The sequence below is a fragment of the Corvus hawaiiensis genome, chromosome 1, assembly GCF_020740725.1.
Source record: "Corvus hawaiiensis isolate bCorHaw1 chromosome 1, bCorHaw1.pri.cur, whole genome shotgun sequence".
Classification (NCBI taxonomy): Eukaryota; Metazoa; Chordata; class Aves; order Passeriformes; family Corvidae; genus Corvus; species Corvus hawaiiensis.
In genome coordinates, this window is record NC_063213.1 from 93,111,560 (window position 1) to 93,138,968 (window position 27,409).

The 27,409-nt window shown below is 46.8% G+C and overlaps 1 protein-coding gene across 3 annotated transcripts in view; it reads left to right on the forward strand.

Annotated features, from left to right (window-relative positions):
* The first annotated feature begins 912 nt into the window (after nt 1–912).
* The window catches only part of MYO1D (myosin ID), a 158,246-nt gene continuing 131,749 nt past the window's right edge, over nt 913–27,409 (forward strand). For all 3 annotated transcript variants that reach the window (XM_048314028.1, XM_048314047.1, XM_048314038.1), the window contains exon 1: nt 913–1,114. In XM_048314028.1, coding sequence (XP_048169985.1) covers nt 1,020–1,114 — 95 coding nt within the window. In that variant the 5' untranslated portion in view covers nt 913–1,019. The remainder of the gene's footprint in view (nt 1,115–27,409) is intronic.

The following is a 27,409-nucleotide window of genomic DNA, read 5'->3' on the forward strand; positions in this document are numbered from 1 at the left end:
GGCGATTGAGCCTCTCCAGATAAAGAATGTGACCCCTTAGCACCCTGTGCTGGGTGGGTAGGGGGCTCCCCTGGGTGCAGGATACACCCCAGGAAGGAGTATATCCTCCAGGGAGGGACAGCACCCTGCAGCCCCTCATCCTGGGGGTCTTCTCAGGTGCAGAAAGCGGCCCCTTAGCACCCTGTGCTGTGGTGAGGGGATCTCTCCCCAGGTGCAGGATGTGACCCTTTTGCAGCTGTGTTGGAGCGGGGACTCCCCTGGGTCCAGATACACCCCATGAAGGAATTATTCCCCTCTGAATCACATCCTTCCCTGCCCGGAGCACCCTGCAGCCCCCCACCCTGGGGGTCTTCCCGTGTGCAGAGCAATGTAAGGGGCCCAAGGCTGGTTCTGGGGAGCTCGGGTGTTGCAAGGGAAGTTTTTGTGTGGTTTATTCTGCATTAATTGGGGAGGGTTCTGGGGTGTCAGTAAACGCCGGAGTGAGCAGGGTCTGCGGGGGCACCCAGGGGGTGGGAGCAGGACTGACCCTGCCGGGTGGGGTCATGGGGTGGGGTTTCCCTTGGGTTCAGGATCTGCTTTCTCCCCCCTGTCCTGGCGGGGGCTAGAAAGCACCCTATATTTGTGGTGTGAGGGGGAGTTCCTCTGGGTGCAGGCCACACCCCAGGCAGCACAGCCCCTGCCCCAAAGCACAAATGCCCCATCCCGGAGCTCCCGATCCCGCTTTCCCCGGGATCCCCGCCCCAGCCGTGCCGCCATCCCCGCCTGCAGCGCGCGGCTCCCGCCGCCAGGGGGCGCTCCCGCCCCGGCCCGGCCCGGGGGCGCCGTGCCCGCTGCGGCCGCCAGGGGGCGCTGCGCGGAGCCGCCTCACGGCCCCGGCCCCGCCCCGCCGCAGGTGACACCCCCACCCCCCGCCCGGGGAGCGGCGGGAGCCGATCCCGATCCCGCTCCCGTCGCGGTGCTGTCCTGATCCCGCTCCTAGCCCGGCCCCCATCCCGGTCTCGGCCGTCCCAGTGGCCGCCATGGCGGAGCAGGAGAGTTTGGAGTTCGGCAAAGCCGACTTCGTGCTGATGGACGCCGTCACCATGCCCGAGTTCATGGCGAACCTCCGGTTGCGGTGAGTGAGGAGCGGGCGGCGCGGCCCCCCTGCCCCGGGGCTCGGCGAGTCTTCCCCTCACACACAGCCCGGTTGGGATGGAGTGTGAGGGGGGGTGAGGGAGCCGAAACTCTCCCTGAGCCTTCCCCGCCTCTGCCGCTCCCTGACTGAGCAAACCCGCACAAAAGTGTGGATTTTTCTATGAAATGGAAGAGCCGGGTGAGGATGAGGGTGCTCAGAGTGCACCAAGCCCTGGGGGCTGCGGGGGTCTCAGTCCCCCATCTGGAACGCCTCCCTCCGGACTCCCCTGCCTCAGTGCCCACCTACCTCATGGGATCACGGAATGGTTTAGGAGCGAAGAGACCTTACAGACTTTACTTTTAAACAGTATGTTGTTGATCTTACCCTATATCACAGAAACACAGGGTGGTTTGGGTTGGGAAGGGATCTTAAAGCCCAGTGCCACCCCCTGCCATGGGCAGGGACACCTTCCACTATCCCAGGTTGCTCCAAGCCCCGTCCAGCCTGGCCTGGGACACTTCCAGGGCTGGGACAGCCACAGCTTCTCTGGGCAGCCTGTCCCACTCCCCTCTCCCAGGTTTCTCGCCTATGCTGACATTCTGCAAAGTTGCTTTGGGAAAACAAAAAAAGGAGCAATAAAAGTCACCAAGTCCAAGGTTGCTCCATCCCGAGGGGGCATTGCAGCCGCTTGCTGGTGTGGACTTACTGTGTTAACATTTTGTGATCTTTATGGTTTTATTTCCCTTGTAGACATGGTGGGTGCTGGGAAGATCCAAGTTTTCCTGCCTGTTCCCTCTCAAACACAACTAAATCCTGGGCAGCACTGATAGAGGATGGCCAGGGGACCCTAAGTCTGCGGCTGCTTTTCACTTTCCATTATAAAACATTCATGGGAGCTCCTCCTGATAAACTCTTACGCCCTTGCTTGTGCAAGGATTTGATAATTGCCAAAGGGAAGCCTTTGGGATAAAAATTTGACTTGTTGGCTGTGTCCCACCCCCATTCTGCTCAGACTTTCCTGCCTGTTCCTCTCCTGCCACTTGTGTTCTGGAGAGTGTTGGAATCAGTCACCTGTCAGGCCCCTGGATGCACCTGAGAGTGGCTCTGGCAATAGATGGGAGGTGGGCTAGGCTCCCTCAGTAGGCTTGAAACTATTGAGGAAGAAGAAAATTAAGCTTTTTCAGACAATTGTGATGCCTCCTCTGGGTGAAATCTGTAGATTTTGAGATCTGGCTGCTTCAGCCACTGGGTGCTTGGGAATTATTGTGCTACACAGCTACAGGGTGTACCTGTGTCCTGAGGTGCTGCAAGGTTAGGGCTCAGATCCTGTGGGGTATAATAACAACCAGCATACTTCATGCTGTTTTTCTTTTATATTTTGCATTTCTGTTTGGGCAGAGAGCGCATTTGTGTTTGAATATAAGAAAGTCATAATGAGAACAGTTGAGCTTTGAACATGATGACAGATTGAAATGAATTTTGCAGTGCCTTTAAAAGTTTAAATTTGTTTCTCACTTGTACACTCCATGACATTGTAATTGTATTAGAAAGGGCTTGCACGCAGCATCTTTGTAATTAGCAGGAAACTTATGTGTCACAGTTTGTTCTTGGGGTTTTATTCTTTGGTTAATGTGTACTAGAGATCTAAATGAAGTACTGGAAATGGATTGATGGCTTAAAAATCAATGTGGCGCGTTGGTTGCCTTTAGGAATCCATTGAGAGGTGCCTTGCAGGGACAGACTTTGCTAATTTGGTATGAAAGGATGAGAAGAACAAGCCAGCAGTCCTGGATCCTTACAATAAATGTGCAGCTTCATTTATTATTTTCTCTGTGCTGCTGCTGCTGGTGCCTGAGGGTGTTGTCAGGATATCCCTGCTGTGTCTGATAGACCTTGGAGGCCCTGTTTAGCTGCAGTGCCTTGGTCGCTGGCACTCAAACCTACCCAAAGCCAGGCTTATCCTCTGACAATGGTTCAGACTTGAGTTCTTCTCACCCAGCCATGAGCTCTGCCTGTTTCAAAGTCATCTGGTGTCTGTGCTGTGGGCAGAACAAGCTTTTGTCAGAAGCTAATTGATACTGTTAATTTTTCTAAGCTTGCTGCTGTCACCCCTGCCTCTAGGCCTGTCTGTACTGGGACATTTGGGAAAGCTGATCTGAATTTCCCAAAAGTGTGGCCTTTCAGTAAAGTTGCTGAGCTCTGCTGAGTGTTGGGCGCTGTGTGGTGGCCCTGGGCTGCTGCCCTGGCCCCACTGCTGGTGTTCCACAACACTCAGGCAACACCTGCTGCTCACATTTCACTGCTCTGGAGAGGGCAGTTGACTCTTGGTGCTGACATGTAGGAAACTGTGTGAGACCCAACTCACGACCTGCTCAAGGGTTGGTTACATCACTTGTGGAGATGGCAGAGTCTCCTTTGTGCTTAGCAGAGGGAAGGAGTTGCTGCTCCTCCATCGTTGAGTCCCTGTGGCGGGTTTGTTCAGTTTACACTTGGATGGGCTCCACCCTATTCCATAAATCCAGCTTTCTGCCAGAGCTATTTTTGTTCAGGGTCACTGGCTGACCCAAGACGGGCTGTGCTGGATTTAGTTCCCAACTGAGCCCAGATGTGGGTGGAATTGAAATCATACCAGTTTCGGTGCATGCAAGGATATTTCCCCAAGGATGTCTCTAATGGGAAAAAGAGGAATGGTGAAGCTGCACTTTTCATTAGTGTAGTACTTGAATTTAGTGGTGTTGACATGGGCTGGATGAGTGTGCCTGGGTGGGTGGGTGGATGCTATGTGAATTTACTACCTCATCTCCCAGCCCCTGCACTCATGCCCAGTTATTTGTAGGTTTGAGTGGTGATTCAGCAGGGATATCACGGTGTCAGTATCTTTTCATGGCTGTGTCTTACAGCTACTTAATGAATGTTTCATTGGACGCTCAGCAGTCACTGCGTGTTACACTTTATTGTAAATAAAAGTCATCCTGTCCTTGAATTCCTTGGTCCTGAGCACGCTTCATCCCAGGGTCTGGTTGCGATTCTTAGTCATCAGAATAGTTAAAATAAAAGCAGGACTATGGGAACAGTCTGTGTGGACTCAGTAGCTTTGTTTCTTTATAGTAATCTCCGAAATGGTAACAGACAATTGTTTCTGGAACACTCATGAATCAGAATTATTAAAACAGCCATATTTGAGTGGTTTGTGTGTCAGCAATTGCCCATCATTCCTTCAGTGAGTGCCTGCTCATTTCTGTACTGCTGCAGGAGTAACTGGCAATTCCAATTACAGGACGTCAGATTAATTGAAAAACTCCTTAAAACAGGGAATCTCTTTGTGTCCAGCAGCTCTCAGGTCCTGCCACTGACAGGCAGGTATTTATCTGTAGAGAAGTGTTACCTGCTGTAAGTGATGGGAAGATGCTCTGGACTTGGTAAAACTCTTTATTTCACTGGTTTTGAGTTAATACGACCGTGACTATTCCACAGCAGGTGGAGCGAGATGGTGTTTGTGGAAAGGGAGTGTAGGTCTGGCCAGAGCTGCTCAGCTTTTGCAGAAATTGTGGTGTAGACGAAACTGTTGAGTAAGACAAGCAGGAAACTGCATCACCTCATTTTCTTCATGTCATAGTGAAAATTTCAAGTAGTAAAAGTTACTATTTTTAATTTACTTCCTCATAAGGAAGAGGACAAAAAGCTTATTTTTCACAAGTATGAAATACTCTGGTTTATCAAGTGATTTCTTGTATTACACTGCAAAGACTACTCACTGTTCTGTACAACTTGAATTTGTCTTGACAAACAGATCAAACCTCAGAGCATTAAAAATGGGATCTGTGGAATGCAAAAAGGGAGCTGGAGTTCTTGAATTATCTGTTGTGCAGCCTTAGTGATGCCTTTGGGAGTCACTTCAGAGCAGTTACTCCTCACAGGGTCTCAGGTGTGTTCTGTGGCGGGCAACAGGATCATGTGGGGGCCCAACTGTGGGCCAACCCAGCACTCCTGAACCACTAGGAGTGGGAAACCACATGGAAATGCAGGGAAAAGCAGACAATTACACAGGGCAGCATCAGGGTAGCACTTGGGGTAGTCTGATGTGAGCTCGTGGTGTTTGTGTTCCCACATCTGTGTCGTGAGCAGGTGCTACCTGACTCATCCTCTGCTGATTTCTAGTGAGTTGCTCATTCTTCATAAGCATTGTGCAAATCCCCCCTGGGAACACAATAGATATGTGTCACCTTTATTAAAGAATTCAAGGATGTATGAAAGGAACACAGTGAGAGCACCTGGTGATGTGTAATGATTGTAAAATGAATTTGTGTTTATTTTCCTCTTCTTTTAACTACTTCCAGCATGAAACCCACCGTGGAAGGCTGTACTTGCTGCTCAGATGGTTCCTGGTCATCCTGAGCCTGAGGATGTGGTGCAAAGAACTGTGGGTTAATAGTCCTTGCAGTTGTCTCCCTGTACACATGGTGATTTCTGGCCTCCTAAAGCAGCATTTCATAAAAAACAGTTCTGTGTTCACTTAAAAACACACAAAAGTGGTTTTTCTACTGTTTCTCAACTATCTCACAAACCCCAGCATTTTCAGATTAAGGCAACAGTTCTAGATCTGTATTTATTTCAGGTACCTTTGAAACATAAATAATATTTGCTATGATTATTAATATTTTTGGCATCAAGAATCTACACTGAAAATCTGGTTCTCCTGAGAATGTGCTGAAAGTATTTGGTGCTAGGGATGTGTTTGCTGTGCAGGCTGGAGTCCTAGAAAAAGGTGTCTGCAGACTGGGTTGTTTTCCTTTCCTTTTTCAGGTCTGGAAAAGCAAGCACAAGTTCTGGGGCTGAGCAAATGCTTTAATTTGTCCCCACTTCAGGAAATCGGTGTCCCTGTAATCCATTAGGAACAATTCTTAGCAGGGATGTGGGTCCCATTTGACTCTTGCTCTGTACCACACTCTTTCTGCTCTTCCCTTGATGAACCTCAGTTGCAGTTTTGGAGTGAAGGGTGCTGTCTGTATTACACTGATGTTTTTACACTGAGTTCCTTATCTTTTGAGCACCATCTTAAACATTCATATTTGGGGTTGAAGTTGCGGTGGGAGAGGTTTGGCTTCCCATGAGGTAATAAACTGTATTTGATCCCAGCAGAGGAAATATTATGTGAATGCTTGGTTTCATTTGTGCTTTTGCTAATGAAATATTCATGCTTCATAAACAAGCTTTTCATGCCTTTAAGCCATTTTAATTTCCTCATTCTAAATAGTTATGAATATTTGAATTGTTCATGTGGTGTTGGATTAAAGAGCTGCTCGGAAGAGGCTGCTTTCTCCCTGGAGAAGGGCACCTGCCTCTGGGTGCTGCAGGACACTCCTTGCTCTGCTCAGGCCAGCAGCAGTTGAGTCTCATCAGCCCTTCTTGGCTTCCTCAGAGTTGCTCAGCCTGCAGAAGCTGTCTCGTGTCACAGTTTGGAATGAATGGAATGAAAATTTCCCTTAGTCCATCAAAATTTGACTTACAAGCTTGGCCAGGGGCCAGCCTGATCTTCAGACATGGAAAAGGCCATCAATCTCACTTAAAAAGCAAATCCCAACCAGACGAGTAGCAAAGGGAGGATCCAGGCCAACTTCCCGACTCCACAGGGACTGTTCAGCCCATGGACACCTGGAGCTGCTGCAGGTGTGCTCTGGGATTCCTGACTGGAATTCCCATGAGCCAGGCTTTGAATGAGGTGATGTTCCAGCCTGGAGTTTGTTTTGCCTCCGTATGTGCTGAGTTTATCTGGTTTCACTGGACCTTCCTTAGCACATCTGCCCTCCCTGCCTGATGAAAGCCTCCTTAGAGGGAAGTTTTACAGGAGTCTTTTTATAGCAGCTGGGTGGAGGAGTGTTTAATAATTTTAGCACCTGGGTGTTGAATAATATACAAGCTCAGATTTATGAATGAGATCAGTCTTCCAGGGTGCCTTGTACTTGTAAACTTTGAAGCTGCTGATGCCGTGCCCCAGACCTACTGGTTCTGCCTCCAGCTGCCTCTGGTCCCTGTCAGAGCACAGGTAACAACATTTAATTGTGGGTAGGTAGCAGCAAGTTGGGGAGGGACATCCATGGCACGTGGCATCAGGTGTGAAACAAAAACCTGACAGAATCAGTGAAGTAACCAGAACTACGGGGAATTAACTCAATAGGAAATGCCCTTTCTTGCATTTTTAAAAGTATTTTTTCCTGCTGTTTACACGAAGTAGATCTACAGAAGTCAGCCGGTAATTTAGGAATTCCTCAGCAGCCTTTTGGCTTTCATCCTTACTCTGCAATTACTTCGTAGATTCTGATGAAGTGCTGTGGCTCCTGAAGCTCCTCAGAGTTGCAGCGCATCTGTTTGGGATGCTGTCAAGTGGAATCCTGTTCTGGTTTTTGATTACCACATGTTTGAGGTGGCTTGTGTAACCTGCATCATCTTAAGTGGAGTAATTTGTCATCACCTGCTGAGTTTCACCAGCTGAAGGTTGACCCTAAGATCTGCTAAACTCTTACAGTAAATATTAGCTAATACTTCCACATACTTCCAATGAGTCTCATGGCCTCCTTTGGTCAAGAGTCCTTTGCATTGACTTCTGTTCAAAAATCTGCCTTTCCAGGTGCCTTTACTGATCTAACACTCACCGAGCCCTTGCATTTCTTTGACTCTTTGCATTTCTTCAGGCTGAGCAGGCTTTGACACTACCTGAACTTAGTGATACTTACTCAAATTCCTTTAAAGATGCAGATCTCACGAGGTGTTTGGAGTTACATCATCTCTCTCTGCATCATGATTGCATCTTTTTATGGAATGAAGGAATTCTGAGAGGGGGAGAAGGAAATAGATGTCTGCACACAGTTTTGCCTGTAAGTGTGAAATAGGGGAGCTGTGTGTCCCCTGGTGGGAAATGCTCATTTCCAAGTGTCTGAAGCAAAAATACAACTTGTAAAGAAGATTTCTGTTCCTTTAAGGGCTTTTTTAGTGAGATGTGATGAGATCTCAGCTCCCGATGCTGCTGTCATGTGATGTTCCTGTATTAGACTAGGAGGAAAAGTGTTCAGTTGAGGTGTTTTCAAGTGCTGAAAGAACAGCCTGGCTGGGAGGCTGTTCTGTATTTGGGAGTGAAAAAGGGCCATTAGATAGACTTAACTTGTTTGAAAATACTTCTTTTTTCTTCAAATCTAAGCCATTAAACTGCTCCCGAGATAACCTCTGTCTTTAGCTAGGAATGAGGTTTTTCTGGTCTCTGAGTTAGTTGTTCTCTGTGGCAGCAACACCCCAAGTGGTTCCTTTGGGTGGTGGTTTAGATGGACAACAGATACTGTCCTCTCGGGGCCCAGCTGAGGTAGGAGGAGGGGGATATCTTGGAAAGACCTTTTAAATAAAATAGTTCTTAATGATAAGCCAGAGGACCCAACCCTGTCATCACTGATGGTCCTGCAGTGCTCAGCTTCTCAGGCTCGGCAGCAGAACTGGGACTGGGGCATAACAAGCCTGCTCTTGCTCTAACTCTTGGTGGTGATGGTATCTTCCATTCTGCCCCCAATAATTTCTGAGCATTTTTCTGAGCAGACTTTAAATTTTCTCCTTGAACAGCACTGGAATATTTGTTCATCAGTTCTCTCCTGTTCTGCTGAAGCATTTTGCAGCCCACGTTTCCTGGCTGCTGGAATGCTGCTGACCTTCCCTTCTGGGTTTAAAAGTTGGCAGTGACCTGCCCTGTGGCTGCCACTTGCCCAGTGTGACCTGCCAGTCTTGAGATGTGTGACACTTCAGAGAACACTTTGTGTGTGACTGTTGGGCTGGTCTGATCCAGAGCTTTATTTCCAGAAAAATGTATTAATTGGGTGAAAATATGGCATTAAACCAGTTCCATGTCCTTGGGCAGCCACTTACCTGCCACGGTGTCATTTCTCATCCTTGGATGTTCCTTGCTCTACTCCGAGGTGTCAGGCATTGACTCCCACTGTCCCTCCAAGAAGTGTTGTCCCACCTGACCTTCCTTTCTCCTCCTGCTGACTTCCCATATTTCTGTAACTGCAGTACCCTCCTGGTCATCCTTGGTGACTCCTCTCTCCTCTTTCAGTATCTTCTGTGTGCAGCTGGACACCTCTGCCCAACTTTTCCCCTTGCTGTTGATGTCCCTTCAGCTCTCCCAGTGTTCTCTCTGATCTTGGGCTGATTTTCCCAGCCTTGCCCAGTCTGTCAGCCAGAATTCCCTGGGGCTGGAGCGAGTGAGCTCCTCTGGACAGCAGTTCACTTGTTCCACCTGCACTGTTGGACTCGGTCCTTTCTAGGCCTTTGCGTCCCAAGTTGTTATTCCCCTGTGGTGTGCCAGGCCCAAGCCTGAGCCATACACAGAGCCCAGTCTTGCCCAGAGTCACCTCACACTGATTTTTGTGCTTATTCCTTCCCTGTGCCTTGACAAACCCCCTTTCCCACAGAGCTTGTTCAGAGTTATCCACAAAGATTGCTTTTGCTCGCCATTCTATCTCCTTCACCCATCTCCTTGCCTCCCTCCTGTTCCACCTCAGAACACAGCTTATCTCCTCCCCGTGTTTATCAGTTTCTCCTGCAGGACTGATCTGTACCATGTCTGTCTGAGAACTTTCTGACCAGCATTTCTGTGCTTTTCCCTCAGTTGCTCCTTTTGGCATGCAAGAAACACCATATAACTTTGAGCAAAGACACTGCTTCCTCCTTCCATGTGTAATTTCTGGAGCCCACACGAAGTGTGCCATGGTAGGAGGTTTGCAGTGCTGCAGTCACTGATTATCGTGTTCATCTGCTCAAGTTGTTTCCTGGCTCCGTGCTGGATCCCAGCCCGTTGAGTTCATGTTCTCTTGGGTCTGGACAGAGCCTGCCCTGATGTTATCCTGCCTGAGGTTGTTCAGGTAGAAAATTATCTGATTAGAGTATCTTGATATGTTCCTGTTTAAGGTTGATGTAACTTAATTTGGGAAGCCCGAAGGCTCATTACATCTTCCTGGGAAATGAGAACTGGAGATTTGTGGCAGGACTCTGCAACATGTGGCGTGTGATGTGCTGCTGGGGCTGGATGTGCTATTTGGAGTGGTGGGTTTAACTCCATCTCCAAACACAATGTTTATATTGGGATTTTTGCCCTTGTCCCTGCATTGTTATTCTCATCAAGCCAACTCAAGCCATGTTTCACTGTAAGTTCTGACAGCCTTGGAACAAATCTCTTTGTTCTGGGGCCCCTAACAAGTAGGTTTTCTGTCCCATTCTGATGGAGAGCAGGCGTGCATGGCTACTCCTCAAATGAATTATGCTTTTAGGCACCAGCTGAAACTTTCAGGAAAGAGTCTCTTTCAGTATCTGCCCCCATTACAGCATCAGTGCCTTCATCATCGCCCTGGCATTTATCTATGGTGCCCAGGACAAATGTCCTAGTAGGGGAACTAAAGGGAACTCCAGCACTTCACTGCATCATCCTGCCCAGGGAGTCCAACAGCTGGGCAGGAATGAGAACCCATCTTTTAACAGCTACTGGATGGCAGCAAAGGCTGTCTCACCATGAATAGCAAAGAAAAACAAACTGAAACAAAAAATCCCCTTTCCCACTGTAGGAACAGCATGACTTTCTTTGGAGAGAGCTCCTCCATGGCATTTGGAGGGGTAAAAACCGTGGTGGCTGTGAAAGCCTTCACACCACGGCCATCAAGGGCACAATGAAGCTTTCATTCTCCACATCACATCGCTGAGATGTTTACACTAAAACTTTTGCAGTTATTCACATTGCTAAGCTGCAGCTAAATAGGTTATTTTGTTTACAAGAATGAATGATAAAGTAAATTTCACCTTCAAAGGAAAACTCCAGCTATGGTTCTTTGAAGGCCTCCCCTCCCCTGCACTGTTTATAAAGCAACTGGATATGGAGTTTATAAACTTCCAAGGCTGGAAACAGTGCCTTCTACTCCTCCTTAATACCAGCTTCTTTGTGTGTTGTTGCTTCTTGATCCCGGGTGTAAAGACCAGAGGAGTGAATGAAAACAGCCTCGAAGAGCTGTAAATACAATTTAGGCTCCCAAAACACCAGACCTGGAGCAGCGGAGTCTTCAAGTGAACTTGCTTAGAAAAATTGTTGCCCCTGCACCCTGCAGAGAATGTCCTCTCTTGTTTGCTTCTCAGAGTATTGGAAGGACACCGTGCTGCTTTTCCTTGTGCTTGCAGGGACAGAGGAACCCCCGTATTCTTTTAAAGCTGGATGTAAACACCTCCTTGGAACAGTAGCTGTTAAACTTTGTTGAAAAGTGCTTAGCAATGACAAAAAAATGTTATTTCCGAAAGGATCTCTGTAGCACTGAGGAGGTTTTTTTGCAAATGAAAGTCCAAATTTACCACAAAAATGTCCCTGTAACCTCTTATAATTCAAAACATATTCCTTGCTTTTCAAAAGCACAGGCAAATTACCAGGGAGCCTTTCTAAAATAAGCCTGAGGTTGGATGTTTGACTTTGCAGACAGTGCTGCTTGATAATCAACGTTTCCTTTTTTGAGTTTGCCTGTGTCGCAGTCAGAAAGGGACTTTGCTTTGTGTGGTTTCTGACCTGTTCCAGGTGAGGAGAACACGAACAACACCTGTGCTGCAGCACTGGGATAGAAACAGGAGTATCCCTTTCCCTTCTTTTCCTGATAAATGTAGCATTTGTGTCTCCAGCAAAACAAACAATGGAAATCTTGTCTTTGTTCTTGTTTTTTGGGCCGTGCTGCATCCTGGCTTTCAAGGATGCAGACATTCCTGAGCTAGACATCTCCAGTGTCTGGCAGCTGGTTCTCTGACTCCGTGTTAGTTCAGAACTTAAACCCCTCTGAGGAAAAACCAGGGAAAAGCAGATCCGTGTGAAGTGTAAAGCCTTTAAACCTGGTATGAAACCCTAAGAGCTGGGCTTGGTAGGAAACTGAAGGAAAGCTGAACAATTTTGAAATTATTGGGAATATATGGCTTCATTTTTCCAATCAGTCGATAGAAAACATGTTTTCCATTAAGGACTTACATTTTTGGAGACTTAAGGGGTGGGCTGCTTATTGTCAAAACGAGTCTTGTTGTTCACCAAATACCTTGGCTGCCTGGTTTGACTTTTGGTGCTGTCCCTGTGTCCCTGCAGGCAGTGAGGGGGAGCTGGTGCCAGGCTGGCACCTGGAATGCTGGAATCATGGATGCTTTGGGGTTTGGATGCCGAGTGCTCATGCCCTGAGGAGCAGTGCCAGGCTCCAGCTGGCTGGCAGGAATGGGGAAGCCAGGAAAGAGTGATGGGGGACACCCATCTCCTAAAAGATGCCACGTGTATCATCCCCTGCCATGCAGGAAAGGAGCAGCAACATAAATCTCAAGCTTTCATAAATCTAAAGAATGCCTGATTGTTTCTGTCCTGCTTTTCCTCTGGGTTTCTGGATCTTGGATGCTCTCATGAAGGAGCCAAGGTGGCACCTGCTGCTCGCTGGATGAGATGTTGGAGCAGGAAGATCTTCACTGTTCCCAGGGCTGCTCTGAGGGGATAATGTGAGTTTGGGGCTCTTCTCTCACACCACAGGCTGTGATTAACTTCAGGGCCAGCCCAGATGTGTGGCTGCTGAATTTAGGGAGAACACTCGTGTCAATCTTGGTCTTCTCCCGGGAGTTCTGCCCATAACTGATTGGTAACTGGCTGCTCAGCTGCTTTGCTGAGAGGCTGTTTATTAAAGTTTGCGAGCAGACCCAGTGCAGATGGACAGATCACTTGTTTTAGTGGGCAAACAAAAATGTGTTGTGTTGCAAACTTTGTAGCTGAATCATGGAAACTGTAGAATTGGGTCATAATATTTCAAAATGTTAAACTCCATCTGATACATTTTAACCTTCTGCCTTTCCCATATTGTCCTTGTACCTAGGAAAAAACAACAGAAGTTTAAAACAGTAAACGTGGTGAATTTTGAAGACATTCTGTGGCACCTTGACCAAATGAAAGGAATCATTTGCTAGGGTTACATTTATTAATGTGCACTTAAACCACAATAAATGACAGGAGGGATAAATAAACAGGTTCTTACAGAAAGCCTGGCTTGGTCAGTGTCAGGTTTATGTTGTATGAGGGATGTGGGAAGCTCAAACAGTTCAGTAGTCGGATCAGTGTTTGTTGGGGTTTTTTTTATGAAGACACTTTTGCTGCCTTTTTGAAGGCTCCTCTTTACCTGTACCTGGTTATGTGACATAAATCTTGTACTGGCAGTAATTCCCACGCCACCTTCCCATCCTTTGTGCAGTGCCGAAGGATGTTTCACCTCAAGTGCCAAATTCTCTCATGTCTTGACGAGCAGGGTAAGCCCCATAGTCAATCTGGGAAAGCTTTCTGGGGAAAATAGCTCCACCCCGTGCCTTTCATATGTAGATGTACTGGCTTGCCTTGTTTAAGACAAACGAGCAGCCTCTGTTTATCCTAATGAGGTATTTGATGTGGAAACTGATAGCACTAATGGCCAGATCCCAAATAATTTGCTGTGTAGGAAAATTGCCCAATTGTGCCCACCCATCTGGTCGTCCCTGGGTGTCACATGGAGAGTGGGAGCCTTTGATTCATTTCCTGAGTAATGGAGTGCAATGGATATTTTGCAAACTAAAAGTTTCTATCACTGAAGACAGTGATTTCTTTGTGTTTTGACCTGGGTTTTGATACTCTTTGTACCCTCCAGTGCTATGAGTGCCAAATAGTCCCTATTTTTCATCATGGGGAGAAAGTAACTTGGAAAAACATCCTATCCCCTATCAGCTACAAACCATCCATTTATCTATGAGGACAGGGGAGGAGCAGTGTGAGGGAGCAGCACTGGCGAGTTCAAGCATTCCCTGGTTTTGTTCTGCTCTCTGATGTTCAAACCTTTCAGATATTCTGTGGTTGTTTCCAACTTCACAGTGATGAAAGCTAAAAACCTTTTAGTAAGGGTGAGGATGGTTGTATTCTTTTTACTCAAAGAGGGTGTATTTTAAGAAAAAACAATAGTTATCATGATACACATGGAATAAATCACAAGTGGTGAAATTCATTTCTCAGACTTTTCTTCACTCCCTGCCACCATCCCCTTGGGTTTTCTGGGACTAACTTCTCCTGCCATGGAGTTTTCACACCAAGGATTTTGACTTTGAAATTGCATCTTTCACTCAGAGGGGGAAAGTGGAGTAGTTTTCAGTCTCAGAAATTTTGAATCAACACAGAGAAAGTAATGGCAGCAGATGGATTTTTATGGAGTGGGGAATGTCAGAATTGCCTTTCACAGGAACTGTATTGTCACACAAGAACTGAGGGGTTTCAGGAGGGATGTCCCTGCCCTTAGGTGCTCTCAGGTGCTGGTGTTAATGCCTGGGAACTGATTTGGCTGGAAAAAGGATCTTTTGCTTCTCCGCTCAGGATCCCCAGGTGGCTTCCAGGGTGGGAACTGGTGGCACAAGGTGATGCTGGGGTCCTGCTGGCTCGGGGTACCAGACCTTCCTCAGCATTCAGTTCCCACTGACCCCCTCCCTTCTCCTACCTGTCCCATTAGAGAGCTTAGAGAAGGTCTCAGTGGAAACCCTCTTTTCTGAGCTTTTTAATCATAGAATGTTAAGGGGTTGGAAGGGATCATTTAGTCCCATGATGGGCAGGGACACCTCCCACTAGACCAGGTTGCTCAAGGCCTCATCCAGCCTGGCCTTGAACATTTGCAGAGTTGGGACATCCACAACCTTCCTGGGCAACCTGTTCCAGTGTATCACTATCCTCACAACAAATAAATTCTTCCTAATATCTAACCTGAATTCCTCCTTTTTTTCAATTTGTACCCATTCCACCTTGTCCTGTCACTGCAGTTCATGATGAAGAGTCCCTCTCCAGCTTCCCTGTAGCCCCTTCAGACACTGGAAGGTGTTGTGAGGTCTCCACACAACCTTCCCTTCCCCAGGCTATGTTAATGTTGAGTTAAAGTTTCCTTTCCAGCATGGTTCTCTTGGTGTCAGCCTCAGAGGGCTGAAGGGCTCTACTCTTAGCCAGCACCTGCTCCTCTGGGAGCCACGGAAACCCTACAGTCTTACCGCCTTGCTTTGCTGTTCTAATTATTATCATTCTCTAATTATCCACAGGATTAGTCACTTTCTGGTGCTTCTGGATGCCACTGCAGTGTTTGTCACTCATTTGCTTCGGGGTTTCACATTTGCAGAGTGTAACTGGCCACTCTTCACATGCCTTGGAGTTTTCTTGTTAGATTTGCCTTGAATTGCATCACAGAGAAGTTGAAATAGTAACAAAAACTCACTTCCTAGTAAGTGGATACCATCTTGTCTTGCTGTGGCTTGCTTTCTTACTAAGTGTATTGTGGGATCTCATGAAAACTCATTTGTTAGATCACACTTGTGAAGATACTTCAGGGGGCTTTGTTCCTCTAATTTCAAATATAACCATCCTGTCATCTTAACCAACATTTGCTTTAAACTTTTCCAGCTGGAAGTTAACTCCCTGGCAAATTTGGCCAACACCAGTGGCAGTGTGAAGGTGGTTTTTTTTTTTGGTTATGGGCCTAGTTCTTCTTTTCTGTGTACAGATATGACTGTGGTAGGGGAGCACTTTGGGATTTCCTGCAAAGATGACTCATGTTTGCCAGATCCACCTGTAGCAAAACCAGGCCAGGCCATTACAGTGTGTATTATTTAGGCTACTGAATATTTTATCCAGTAGTCAGTGAACTTTTCCTGGTAGCTTCTATGGGTTAGTTTGCTTTTCTTCCCCCATTTGTCCACGAAAGAGCAACAAAACCCCGGCATGAGGGTGGAGGGTGTCTCCGTTCAGGCTTTTGCTGCTCCCCTGCCGTCCCGTCTGCCTTGAGTTTGTAACTGGGAGTGGAAATTGCCCAAGGTCACCTTTGAGAAAGCAACACTGTTCTTGTTGCCAGTCCTCTGCCTCTTGGCTGGTTTCTGTAGACCTTGGACTCCTGCTTGCAGCAGCCTGTGGGAGTCCTGGTGGTTAATGAGTGTTAATTTCCTAGATAGTGTCTGTTATCTCCATTTCAGTGAGAGTTTCGCCTTGCAAAACCTCAGCTGCAGCAAGGAGTTGGTTGTGGGTGGTGAACTGGTGGTAGTTGCGTTTCACAGGAGCTGTGAAGCTGATGGGATGGGCTTGAGAGAACTGGGGGAAACACTCTCAGTCTAGAATCTGTGCGGTGTGGATTCCCCAGAGAGCAAGAACTGGTCTGATCAGGGACAGATGACTCCCCCAGCTGCTAATTAGCACCGCCACCTCCTCTTGAGAGCAGCATCTCCTGAAGCATCCAAAGGGAGGGCAAAGTTCCTCATGCCTTATCCGAAGCAAGATCTTCCTGCAGAAACTTCATCACCAGTAGCAGCATCTGCAGCTGGGCCTGGGGTGGCAGCTGTCAAATACTGCTGTGATGAACTTCACACAGCTGGAATAGAAGTTGAAAAGTTTTGTAGCTGCAATTTTTTTTTTTTTTTCCTGCTTAAGACACTCTTTCCCATTTTCTTCTGTTCTCCAGCATTTTGTTGCTGATATCTTTGTCCACTGGCCTCTGGTCTTTTTTAAACAGTTTGTTTGGAGCCAGGAGCAGTTGATTTGTCGTGTCTCTATCACAGGTGTTTATGGAATTAATTTTGAAATAAATTAAAGGTTAAATGGAAGGCAGTTGTCTCCACTTATGGATTCTATGGGTGAAGTTAAACACTCAGATCTAAACAAAAGTGCAAGCTATGCATTTCCCAGGATGAAATTATCCTGTTTATGGTGCTTCTTTTGCTCTGCCCCCCTCCCCCCAAATTTACAGAGTTACTTCCTAATATTTACAGATATTACTTCCTAAAAGGAGATTGTTATCAATGCTTTAGTGCCCCTTCAGGGCTGCAGCAACCGGGTGACCTAACCGGGTGAATTCCTCCCAGTTTAAATTCCTTCTGTCGAATCAGGAATAACTCTTTGGATAGGGAAGCGTTTCTAGCAGGATCCCACGTGCTCGGCGGTGGTCCGGCTTCCCGGGATTGCGGTGGTGGTGTCCCGGGAGGGAGGTGCTCTGCAGCCCTGGGGTTGAGATCCACTCCACCCTTGGAAGCTCCGCTCCCGCCGCTGCCCTTCCCTGGCGCTGGCAGGGCCGGCCCCGTTGTGTAACGTCCTGCAGGAGAACCGGCTCCGGGACACTGCTCCGCGGCAGTGATTAATCGGGGAAACATCTAACAACCTTAAATGGCAGCAAATTTATTTTGGCAGGTGGAGACTGAGAAAGTCCCTGCTGCCACGGAGGGAGTGTTGCTCTGAAGCGCTCGGATCACAGTTTGTTTGCCCTAACACTTTCTCTGGTCTCAAACTTTTACCACTGCACTAAATTCTCCTTTTTACACATCTTTGTACCGTGATTCCCACCCAGGTCAGAATGTGGGGTGACATTTTTTCAGACCCTCACTGAACAGCAGAAGTGCCATTGCTTCTTGCCCCAGAGAATGCAGTGCACATGCCTATGGATAAGGGGTGAAGTGTCCCTCTGCAGTGACATGGTGACAGCCACAGCTTTGTGCTCAAGTTTGTCTTTCCAAGCCTTATGAACTGGCACTGCAGATAATCCCAGATGTCCTCTGGGAGACTGGGCATGATGAAGTCATGTACCAGGCTGCCAGACCGAGTATTTCAGATATTCTTGTTATAATCTTTCTGAAGGTGAGTAAGTAACTGGGTTCATCTGAGAGAGTTCTTTAGGAGATTGGTTAAGATTGGTTTTTAGGTTTAGTGACCCACCTTTAAAAGATCCTTGATAAGGGAGAATTGATTACTTTGCAAATTTTAGTAACACTCAATATGTGAATTATTTTTTACTCAAAAGCTCCAGTTTCTCAGCACTTTTGCTATATATTTTGAATTGGAATTTAGTTTTGACTTGAGGAATAGTTGCTGGAATTTTTCTTTTTTAATCTCCTTGTTGGCCAACATGAGTTTTGTTGGTGTACCCATAAATTTCATGGAAGTTTGTTTATATTACTGAAGCTCTGTTCAGGGCAGAAAGTACATACCTAAATCTAAATTTTATATGCTCTAGAAAACTTTCAGCCTCTCTCTCAGGTTGCAGTGGTTAAGTAGGGCTAAAAATGGCTGTTTCTATCATGTTGTTACTGCTCAAGATGTCTGTGGCCTGCACTGGCTGTGGTTATGGGGATGTTCTTAATTCTTAAATTAGTTCTCTACCAGCAGAAGTGGTACCGTGTGGTGTTTGCTTCCAACCCTGTGCTAAAGCAAAGGCATCAGCAGGCAAGGAACTGCACACCACCAAAAACCCTGAGTTGGTGTTTGCCTTTAAAAAACCCAATAGCACAGATTTGAGACAGTCAATCTCCTTGCACACAGACGAGCTGTGAGTCTGGCAGGATGTAATTCCATTTTCCTGAGTAGTTTGATTTCCTTTTGGCCTGTCTGTGCTTCAGCTCGTCACTGCTCTTGTGCTGAATTGATGTTGACTCTAAGGTAGTTTTCTGAGTAATTCAAGCAAAGGGTATTTGTGAAAAGATTGTGATTTGCTTTTATCTATAGCAAATGCAGGCTATCAAGAGAATTTACAAACGCTAAACTTCTAGGCCCATCTGTACATCATTTTTCAAGTCACATTTTATGACTGCACATGGTGGCTGCAGCTCCTAGTGCAGAGAACCAGCTGGCAGACACTGTCCCTTGTTTTTTATTAGGGTATGAAGGCACAACACGTCTGACACAGCCCAGAGACTGCCATGGCTTAAGAGTTCATTCAGTTTACTTAAAATCTTAAGGCAAGTCTAATTTAAGCATGTTGATTTTCTCAGAAAGCTTTTGTTAGTTTGGCTAGTGGCCACATTATGTAAGATATAATTATTTGGCCTCAAAGTAGTGATTTCAGCAGGGAAACTGTAAAGCTGGATGTGGGCTGTGTTGTGGCAGCACCCTTCCGAGTGGCACAGGTGAGGTGTGGCCATAAAGGCTCTGGCTCATTGGTGCCTGTATCCTATTCCCCTCCAGGTGCCTGTGACTGTCCTCAGTGCCAACAGGCAGGAAAACCAGAAAACAACCAGGAAAACCTTCTCCTTTCATGTCTTCTGAAGGGCTTTGTGGCTGCAGTGGGTAACTTTCATGCAGCTCTTCTCATGGACATGCTCCAAGAGGTGCCACAGCCAGGGCTGACTCCAGAGCAGTGGTGCAGCCCCTGGGGAATGTCTTGGGTGATTTTGCCACTCTTTTTGTCTGGGTCCCACCAGAGGTGTGTTCAGAGAATCAAGAGCTCTGGTTCTTCTGGCACAGTAGCCACAGCTGAGGTGTTTTTAAATCTGTTTTCCTGATATTGAAAAGAATTGTTAGGAACCTCCTTAAATTCCCTTTAAACAGCTACTTCATTTTCTTTGTTTTTTTTTTTCTTTGCCCTAGATGGAGCCGAGGCAGTCTGGAATAACGTGTGTGGAATCGACAGGCCATGTTCTGTCGCACACAGCTTTCCTTTGAGATGACCTTTAAGCCTTGTATTAGTTGCATTTCCATTTAGGGAATCCTTGAGCTATTGGATATTATTGTGGGGAGGAAGGCTGAGATAGAATCAGAATTTTCAGTGTTTGTTTTCTGATAGTAAATTGCCTTCTTGCATGTCCTCCAAGAGTTCACACAACCAATACTCCAAACTGGGCTGCTCTCAGAGGTGGCAGCAGCAGCAGCAGCTCTTGGGCTGAGGAGCTGTGTGGGGCAGAGCAGGGACACCCCGAGCACAGTGACAGGGGACATGGGACTGGTACCCTGCTCACACCCTGCAGCAGGGGACAAGAGGAAAGGTCTGGCACTGAAAATGTTCCCTGGCGCACACTCGAGATCCAGGGTTTCTCAAGATTCTGGACACATTTTAAGTTTAGGAGAAACTGTGCCTTAGTGCAGCACCAAGGAAGGCTCTGGAGGAGGCAGGTCCTTGTTGGGTCATTCTGTCCCTCTCACTCAAATGTGGAATTCTGGGACAGCAGAGCTTGGCAGGAGCTTGATTTTATCAGGAGCTCTGGCCTGTGCTCGTCAGTGCATCTCCGAGTTTCACTTTAGCATCTAATCCTGTTTTGGAAACTCACTTCCTTTTCCTCATCTTGTGCCATTTTATGATTTAGATGCACTGTTCACATGATGTTTCACTACTGTGTTGAACATAAACTGTGGTTTCCTCTGAGTTCTCCAGCGTTCACATCCATAGCAGTGAACAGGGATGGTCCTGGGGCTCAGGTGCTGCTCTCCCTGTGGCTCCTCTCACCCAACCCCTCCTGCTCCTGCACCTTCCTCCCTGGCTCTCCTGGCAGGAGCAGTCCTGGGGGATGCTCTGGCACAAAGATCCCAAGAACAGTCCTGCATTCCAGTTCAGAACCCGTGTGAACGTTTGAAGCTTCTCAGTCCTAAGACAAAGCAAGAAACATTACCATCAGTGCAGGAATTAATTTGCTTAAGTGTTTTTCCTGTCTAAAGCTTTTATGACTCTGGGAGGTGGCATCAATCTCATCTTGGGAAAGCTCAGATTAGTATTATATGGTCAAAATACTTGTCATGTATTTATTACTGATTTATCAGGTACTGAAAGGATGAACCAAGCCAGTGACTGCTGACAGACCACCTTGGCCAAAGTGGCCGAGGGGTTGATTTTCAAAGCTACATCCCTTTACTGAAGGTACCAGCCTGACACAGACCAGTTTTGCTGTGGAGGAAGGTGCAGGTCTTTCTGCTGGACAGTTTTGTGGTCACAAGTCACTGAACCTGGTTTAAAGCTATTTTTATTGTCTTCATTTCCTTCAGATCTATATGGAATGCTTGTGCTTTTAACATCCTAGTTTTTGTTGTGATTCTGTGAGTGCCAGCTGTGAGGGAGGCACTGCTGTAATTGCAGTTCTGCCTGGGAGTGCCAGCTCCTTGTGTGCTGCTGCCGTGTCAGACCTCTCTGTTTGAAACAGGCCCTTGTTTGGATGCCTCCCTGAATGATCTGTCAATAGCTGAAATAATACCTTGATCCCAGAGCAAGTGGTGCTGCCAGAAATGCCTGTTGCTGGCCTGGCTGGCCCCGTGTCACAGCTAATAAATAACCTGTCCTGGTGCTCCCAAACTGCCCTTCCCATGCCTTCAGAGAGTGGGTGGTTCCCTTCATGATGGGAACACCAGCACAGACAGCTGCCCAAATTCTGGCTGACCGTGGCTAAAACTGGGGCCTCGCTGGACTTCTCATTGCTGTCAGCTGTGGTGTGAAGACAGTTGTGTCTAACCATTTTCCCTCTTTTTTTTTCTTTCTAATTAAGCATGGGTACAATGTTACAATGTGAGGGAGAGGCAGGGACATGAGGGGGCCACGAACCAATTCCAGGGTTCAAGAAACAGCAATAGAAGTGCTATTATGAATGAGCAATGGCTTGTAAAGGGCTCCAATGTGCTAATGTCGGTTACTGGGTTGATACCATTGCTTTAGTAACGGTTCTTTCATCTGGTTAGATGTTTTGACAGTCCTTGCAGTTTGACTGTGACGGATTGGTCCCTTGTGAATTTTGGATTATTTCTCCATGTCACCTTTCTAGTTGCAGAACCTGTGTAATAACACTGAGCTGCAGAGCACGCTGCTGTTCCTGATCAAACTGGGACGATCACAGCCTCAGTAATTGCAGTGGTGTTAATGTAATTATCACCCAACAAGCTGTAATTTGAAAATGGGCCCCACTGCTTGGCCAATATGGTGCTGTAGTTTGGAAGCTTTTAAAATACTGATCCCTTTGTTTTGTTATACACTGCTTATATCTGATCAGCCTGTGATGAAAACCTCCCACGTGCCCTTTGCCTTGTAATTACACATTTACAAACAATCAATGCTGTGGGGAAAGTGCAGCAGGAGGCTGTGTTTAAATAAGGAGTCCCACACTCAGTGCAGTTTCTGCACGTGCCATATGGTGCATGCTGTGTGCTGGTTGTGTATTAGCAGCTGGTCAGTGTTTTATGAGGTGGTGTCCCAGCATCAGGGGGTTTTCCTACGGAGGCTGCCAGGAACAGAAGGAAGGACTGTGTGATACCTTTGGAGACACAAATGTTACACAGCCAGGGCAGTTTCACCTTGCTGCTCATACCAGTGCGGCTTAGGTACCTGTTCTCCCAGGTCTCTTTGGAAACAGGGTTCAGACAGGTGATCAGGAAGGACCTCGTGAGCAAAACAATCGTAACCCACCCAGTTAAGCCATGGATACGAGTCCTGCCCTCGTTTGGAAGCGGTGATCAGTATGTGAGGAGGCAGTAACTGATCAAAAAGGATCCTAAATTTCTGCAAGTCCCCCGGGTTCAGGGAGATGATGGTTTATGTCGTGTGTGTAGTTACACTGTTTGAAACTGAAGTGGTGCTTGATGTTCTCAGTAACATCTGGGTGTCAGCACCCTCTTCTTTCCTGACTTACTGAGGAAGATGAGGGGCTTAAAACAAGATAGTCCAGCAGCAGCGAGTTAATGTTTAGTTGTAGTAATATCTGGTTTATTTCCTGTGCACTTAATCCTCAGCTGCCCTAGAGTGGGTGATCTGGTTGCAGATTAACCACAGCGCTGATAAAGGTGCACATGAGCTCCATTCAGAGGCAGCAGGTGTGGAGCTGGGAGAGCGTGCCCATGCTGCTTCCAGGTGGGGAGCTGCTTCCTCAGCCTGTGGAGCTCCAGCTCGTGAAGCTGCAGAGCTGAGGGGGCTCTACACAGAAAGGTTTTAGCCTTTTGCCACCGTGTTCTCTGAACACGAGCCCTGGGGAAGGAGCTTCAGGGATCTGTCAGGAGGTGATCCCCACTTCTGCAGTGTGGGCACCATACAGGAGTTACTGGTGTTAAAATATCTTTATCCAGTCCCTGGAAACCTGGCCAGTTGATATATCAACGCTAAAACATCAGCTTCCCATATGAAGGTATCCAGGGGAAGGTTTGTGGCTGGTGAGCCCAGGGGCAGGGCTGGCAGCTGGGAATGCAGGGACTTGACAGAGGTTTGGTAAACCAGCTTTGGCCTGCAGGGCTGCTCCAATGGAAGAGATGTAACCTGGCCTACAGAGGTGCCCTGTGAGGGCAGAGCGTGGCTGCTGGAGAGTTCTGGGACTGTGAACAGAGCTCTCCCAATAGATCCCTGTCCAGGACTGCTGCAAGTGCTGGGCAGTGGCTGCTGAAACCTCTGCTAGGCCAGGGGCTGCTGAGGACACTGGGCTTGTGGGGTAACAGGAACCTCCTGCAGTGATCACAAAGCTGAGGTAGCTTTTGTAAAAACAAGGTTCACAGCATCAGCGGTGCCCAGCAGGGAGAGGTGGTGCCCCTGCCGAAGATGCTGGATCCCAGTGGATGCAACCCAATTATCCAGAACGCTGAGCCATTCGTTTCCAGCTGAGTAATGGGCTGTGAATGGCAGGGTCACAGATCAGTGCAGAGGGTGATGAGAGGACACCGAATGCACCGTGTGACACCAGGCAGCAGCTCAGGGAGCTTCATGAGGTGGCTGGATGCTGTGGGAGGAGATGCAGTCAAAAAAGACAAGGAAATGTTGGTATGACAATAAAATACAAGCAGGTTTTGTTGTAATAATTATAAACAGGTTTGTGTCTCTGTATTTAATACAAGATAAATGAAAAGAAATGGAGATGGTTAATGTGGTGTACAGTTACGAGTGGTTTGTGGAGGACAGTAAATCAAGTTTGAATGAATCAACTAGAAGTGGAAGCAAACCCAAACCTGAGCTGATGGAATTACACTGTGTCTGTTATCTCCTCTCCCCAGCCTTCCTTCTCTCACCACTTCTGCTCACTTCCCCATATCACCACCAAAAAAAGGGAAGGAGAAAGAATTTAAGGCCTAACACTGGTAAAGCGGCACTGGGTGGGAGAGGGAAATGGTGAGCTCTCCTTGCTGGCTGGGTGCACAGGTGGGTTGGTTGTTTGGACAGACTGACCCTGTGTCTTAGGGCTTCCACTCAGTGCTTGCACAGGCACACTCAGGATTCCTTCATCCTTGGCTAGTGAGGATCTGTTGTTCTCTTCCCCAGAACTGGATGAGACACAGCCCAGATATTTCCAGAGTCCTCTTCGAGTGGTGTTAAACTGTTTTGGATCCCTGGTCTGTCTTGCTTGAGGTTACATCAACAGATCTGGACTAAGGGAAGGATTTTTCTTGTATCAGGTTACTGGACAGTTTAGGAGGGTTTTTGCATGGCCTGTTTCCTGGAACCATTGGCATTTCCACTGCTGAACTGCGATTATTTTAGGACTGAGACAGACATTTCACTCCTGAAGCAATTACCTTCAAAAGACAACTCCTGTTTGCATGAGCAGAGAAGGAGGAGGGATAATTAGCTGGGTTTTAGCTCCTCTGACCTGGGACTTTGAAAGAAGGGTAGATAAGGTGATAGTAACTGTCCTTATCGGCATAATGACCTGTGCAGCTTATCAAAGCTGCTGATTTTATATATGTAGGACCATTTCCTTAACTGTCAGTGCCACTCTGTACCCAGCTAAAGGCCAAAGAATGGTGTTTAAGATGAGTGTAGATACAGAGTGTCAAGTTCCTTTGTTCTCCTGCTCAAAGGACAGGAGATGTGAACAGGAAATAACTGAGCTTTATTTCTTTTCCTGTAAGTCTCTCTTGAATATATTTAGGAGGAAAAGAGTCATTTCATAAAGACATTCCACTCTCCTTTTGACAAAACCAGGATTTGTAGTAATTTTATTGGCACTGCATGAAAGTGCTGTGACTGAAACACTTGAACCCTGTCTTTATCTGCAAGTCCATCAGGCCATGCCATTGTGTCCAAAACTATAGACACATTTTCTGGCGGATTGTCTAAGTGACCATTTTATTCTTCGGATTCAGTCAGAAGAGCATGGGCAATATTTACTAGGAGGAGCCTTGTGTAAATGTAAACCTTTAAAGTTAATTTTACATACAAATATCAAAAATAAAGAATCATGGAATCACGGGATGGTTTGGGCAGGAAGGGACCTTAAAGCCCATCCAGTGCCACCCCCTGCTGTGGGCAGGGACACCTCCCACTGGCCCAGGGGACTCCAAACCCCATCCAACCTGGCCTGGGACAGTGCCAGGGATGGGGCAGCCACAGCTTCTCTGGGCATCCTGTGCCAGGACCTCCCCGCCCTCACAGGGAGGAATTTCCTCCTGATATCCCATCTCACTCTCGTTGTCTTCACCTTAAACCATGGCTAGATTAAATAAAAAGAACATGAAAATACTATAATCCTTGAGGATTGGGATGTGTGAAAGAGCCGTGTATTAGTGACTGTTGCATTACATTTTATACAATATCTAAAATCTAAAGTAATAAGAGTTGTGTATATTGTGGGTTCAAATTCTTGCATTCAAAGCAGAATTTCTTAAGTTCACCAAAGGCTGCTTTGGTGTGAGGGTGGCAGCTTTGCTGCTCATGGATAATCATGGATAAGCTGATGTCATGATGTGTGTGCTGATAGATAATGGTTGGCAGTTGTATTCCACTATGGATTGCCACCTAAACTTGTGGATTGTCAGTGCTTTCCCACTGACACAGCAAAATATTCTGAGAAACTTCAAGCACTCCATTATTTCCAGAAGTCCTTGGAAAACTGGCAGTAAAGCCATTCCCCTCATTTGCTATTGCCTGCTGGAGGCTGACCACTGAGTGTGTGAGGAGCTGATAGTGACCATTCCTATGTTTATAATTATTGGTAATTCAGGAAGATCTTGATTATTCCAACTACATGAGTATGGATGAGATATCCATTCAGCTTTTGTGCAGCAGGGATGAGTGTGAGAAGGGTAACACAAACCACTTCACTTAAAAAAAACATAGAAAAATAATGTAGAAAATATGTTTTCCATCTAATAGATGATTTTCTCTCTGTTTGTAAGAGGTGTAAAGAGATTGACAGTTTGTGACTGCCAGACTTGTTGATTCCAAGTGTTCCTTTGTGTTTCATGCCGTTCTGTGAGGGTTCAGCAGCTCATTGCTCAGGAGAGGGAGGGAGGGAGCTGCGTTTGGAGGAGGATGTGTCACCTGAAGCTGCCCGTGTGTGCCAGAGCTTGGCAGGGGCTGTTTGAGGGGACCTGGGGAGGGTCCAGCGCCCCTGCCCTGAGCGGGGCCAGCTGCTCTGGGACTGGTGTGAACAGGGATGTGACCACCCTGCAAAGGAGCAGCAGTTTTACTCCGTGCTGCTGCTCTCAGAGTGTAATTGGGTCTGCTAAAGCTGAGGGTTCCTTCACCACCACTCCAGGCTAAATCAGTGGTTTCAGTAAATAATTAGTGGCTGAAAACATCTTTATTAAACTTTCTGATAAACTGTGGCGCTGCTCTGACTTTTGGAGATTGTTATTAACTAATGCTCTTTACCTGACAATTGGTACTTCACAGAAGTAGAAGCCTGCCTGAATCCTCGGGCTGATTTTTCCTTCAAAATATCTTGTTTTAAATAATTTCACAGGGCTCTGAATTCCACTGGCTTAGGTTTAAAAATTTGATGGTGTGGTCAAAGCCAGCCTGGCTGGTGGCAGATAAATTGAAGATACTTTTCAGGTTATCTGCATGTTAATTTTGATTTGTGTGGTATTTGTGCTGTCTCACATTATTATTACTTGAATAGTCTTTCAGCTTCTGAGTGGGAGCTGTCTTTGACAGAGAAAAATATGTCAAATGTAAGGGAAGTAAATGAACCCAATCTTTCCGGTGATAATTTGAAACGATAAACCAAGCAGCATGTAAATCAAGTAATCTGTTTTACTAATCAAACCTTTTAAGTCCTTTTCCATTTTGCTAATGTTCCCCTGGGTTATCTGTGTACAGTTGCCGTTTAGGAATTCACTCCTTTTGCAGTGGATGATGAATGCATAAATAGCAGCTCTCCTGCTGCTCAGCTGCTTTTCCATTCAAAGAATGTAAAGTGAGGTACTTCAGGCCACTGTGCAAATTCATTTGCTTATCTTGCCAGTTCTACCCTGCACTTCCATCCCCACAAGGGTGCTTGAAGCATTCTCTGTGTTGTTCCTTCTCTTTTTCCATTTTGAAGTTGACTTTCAGTGAGAGGGAGAAAGATCCTGGTACTCAATCTGCCAGGTCAGTTACACTCAAGTGAACTCACTGCACTTGGTTGTAGTTAAGAACCCCTTTATTTCTCACCCAAACTTTCTGTGAAATATTAGTTGCTCTTTAATTGGAAGAACAAACCTTGTGTATTTACTGGGCCTTTTCACACTGACAGGATCTTGAGGTTTGTCTTCCAGGGCACCTCCTGCTTCATTCTTGGTGAAGGGAGAGACTGGGA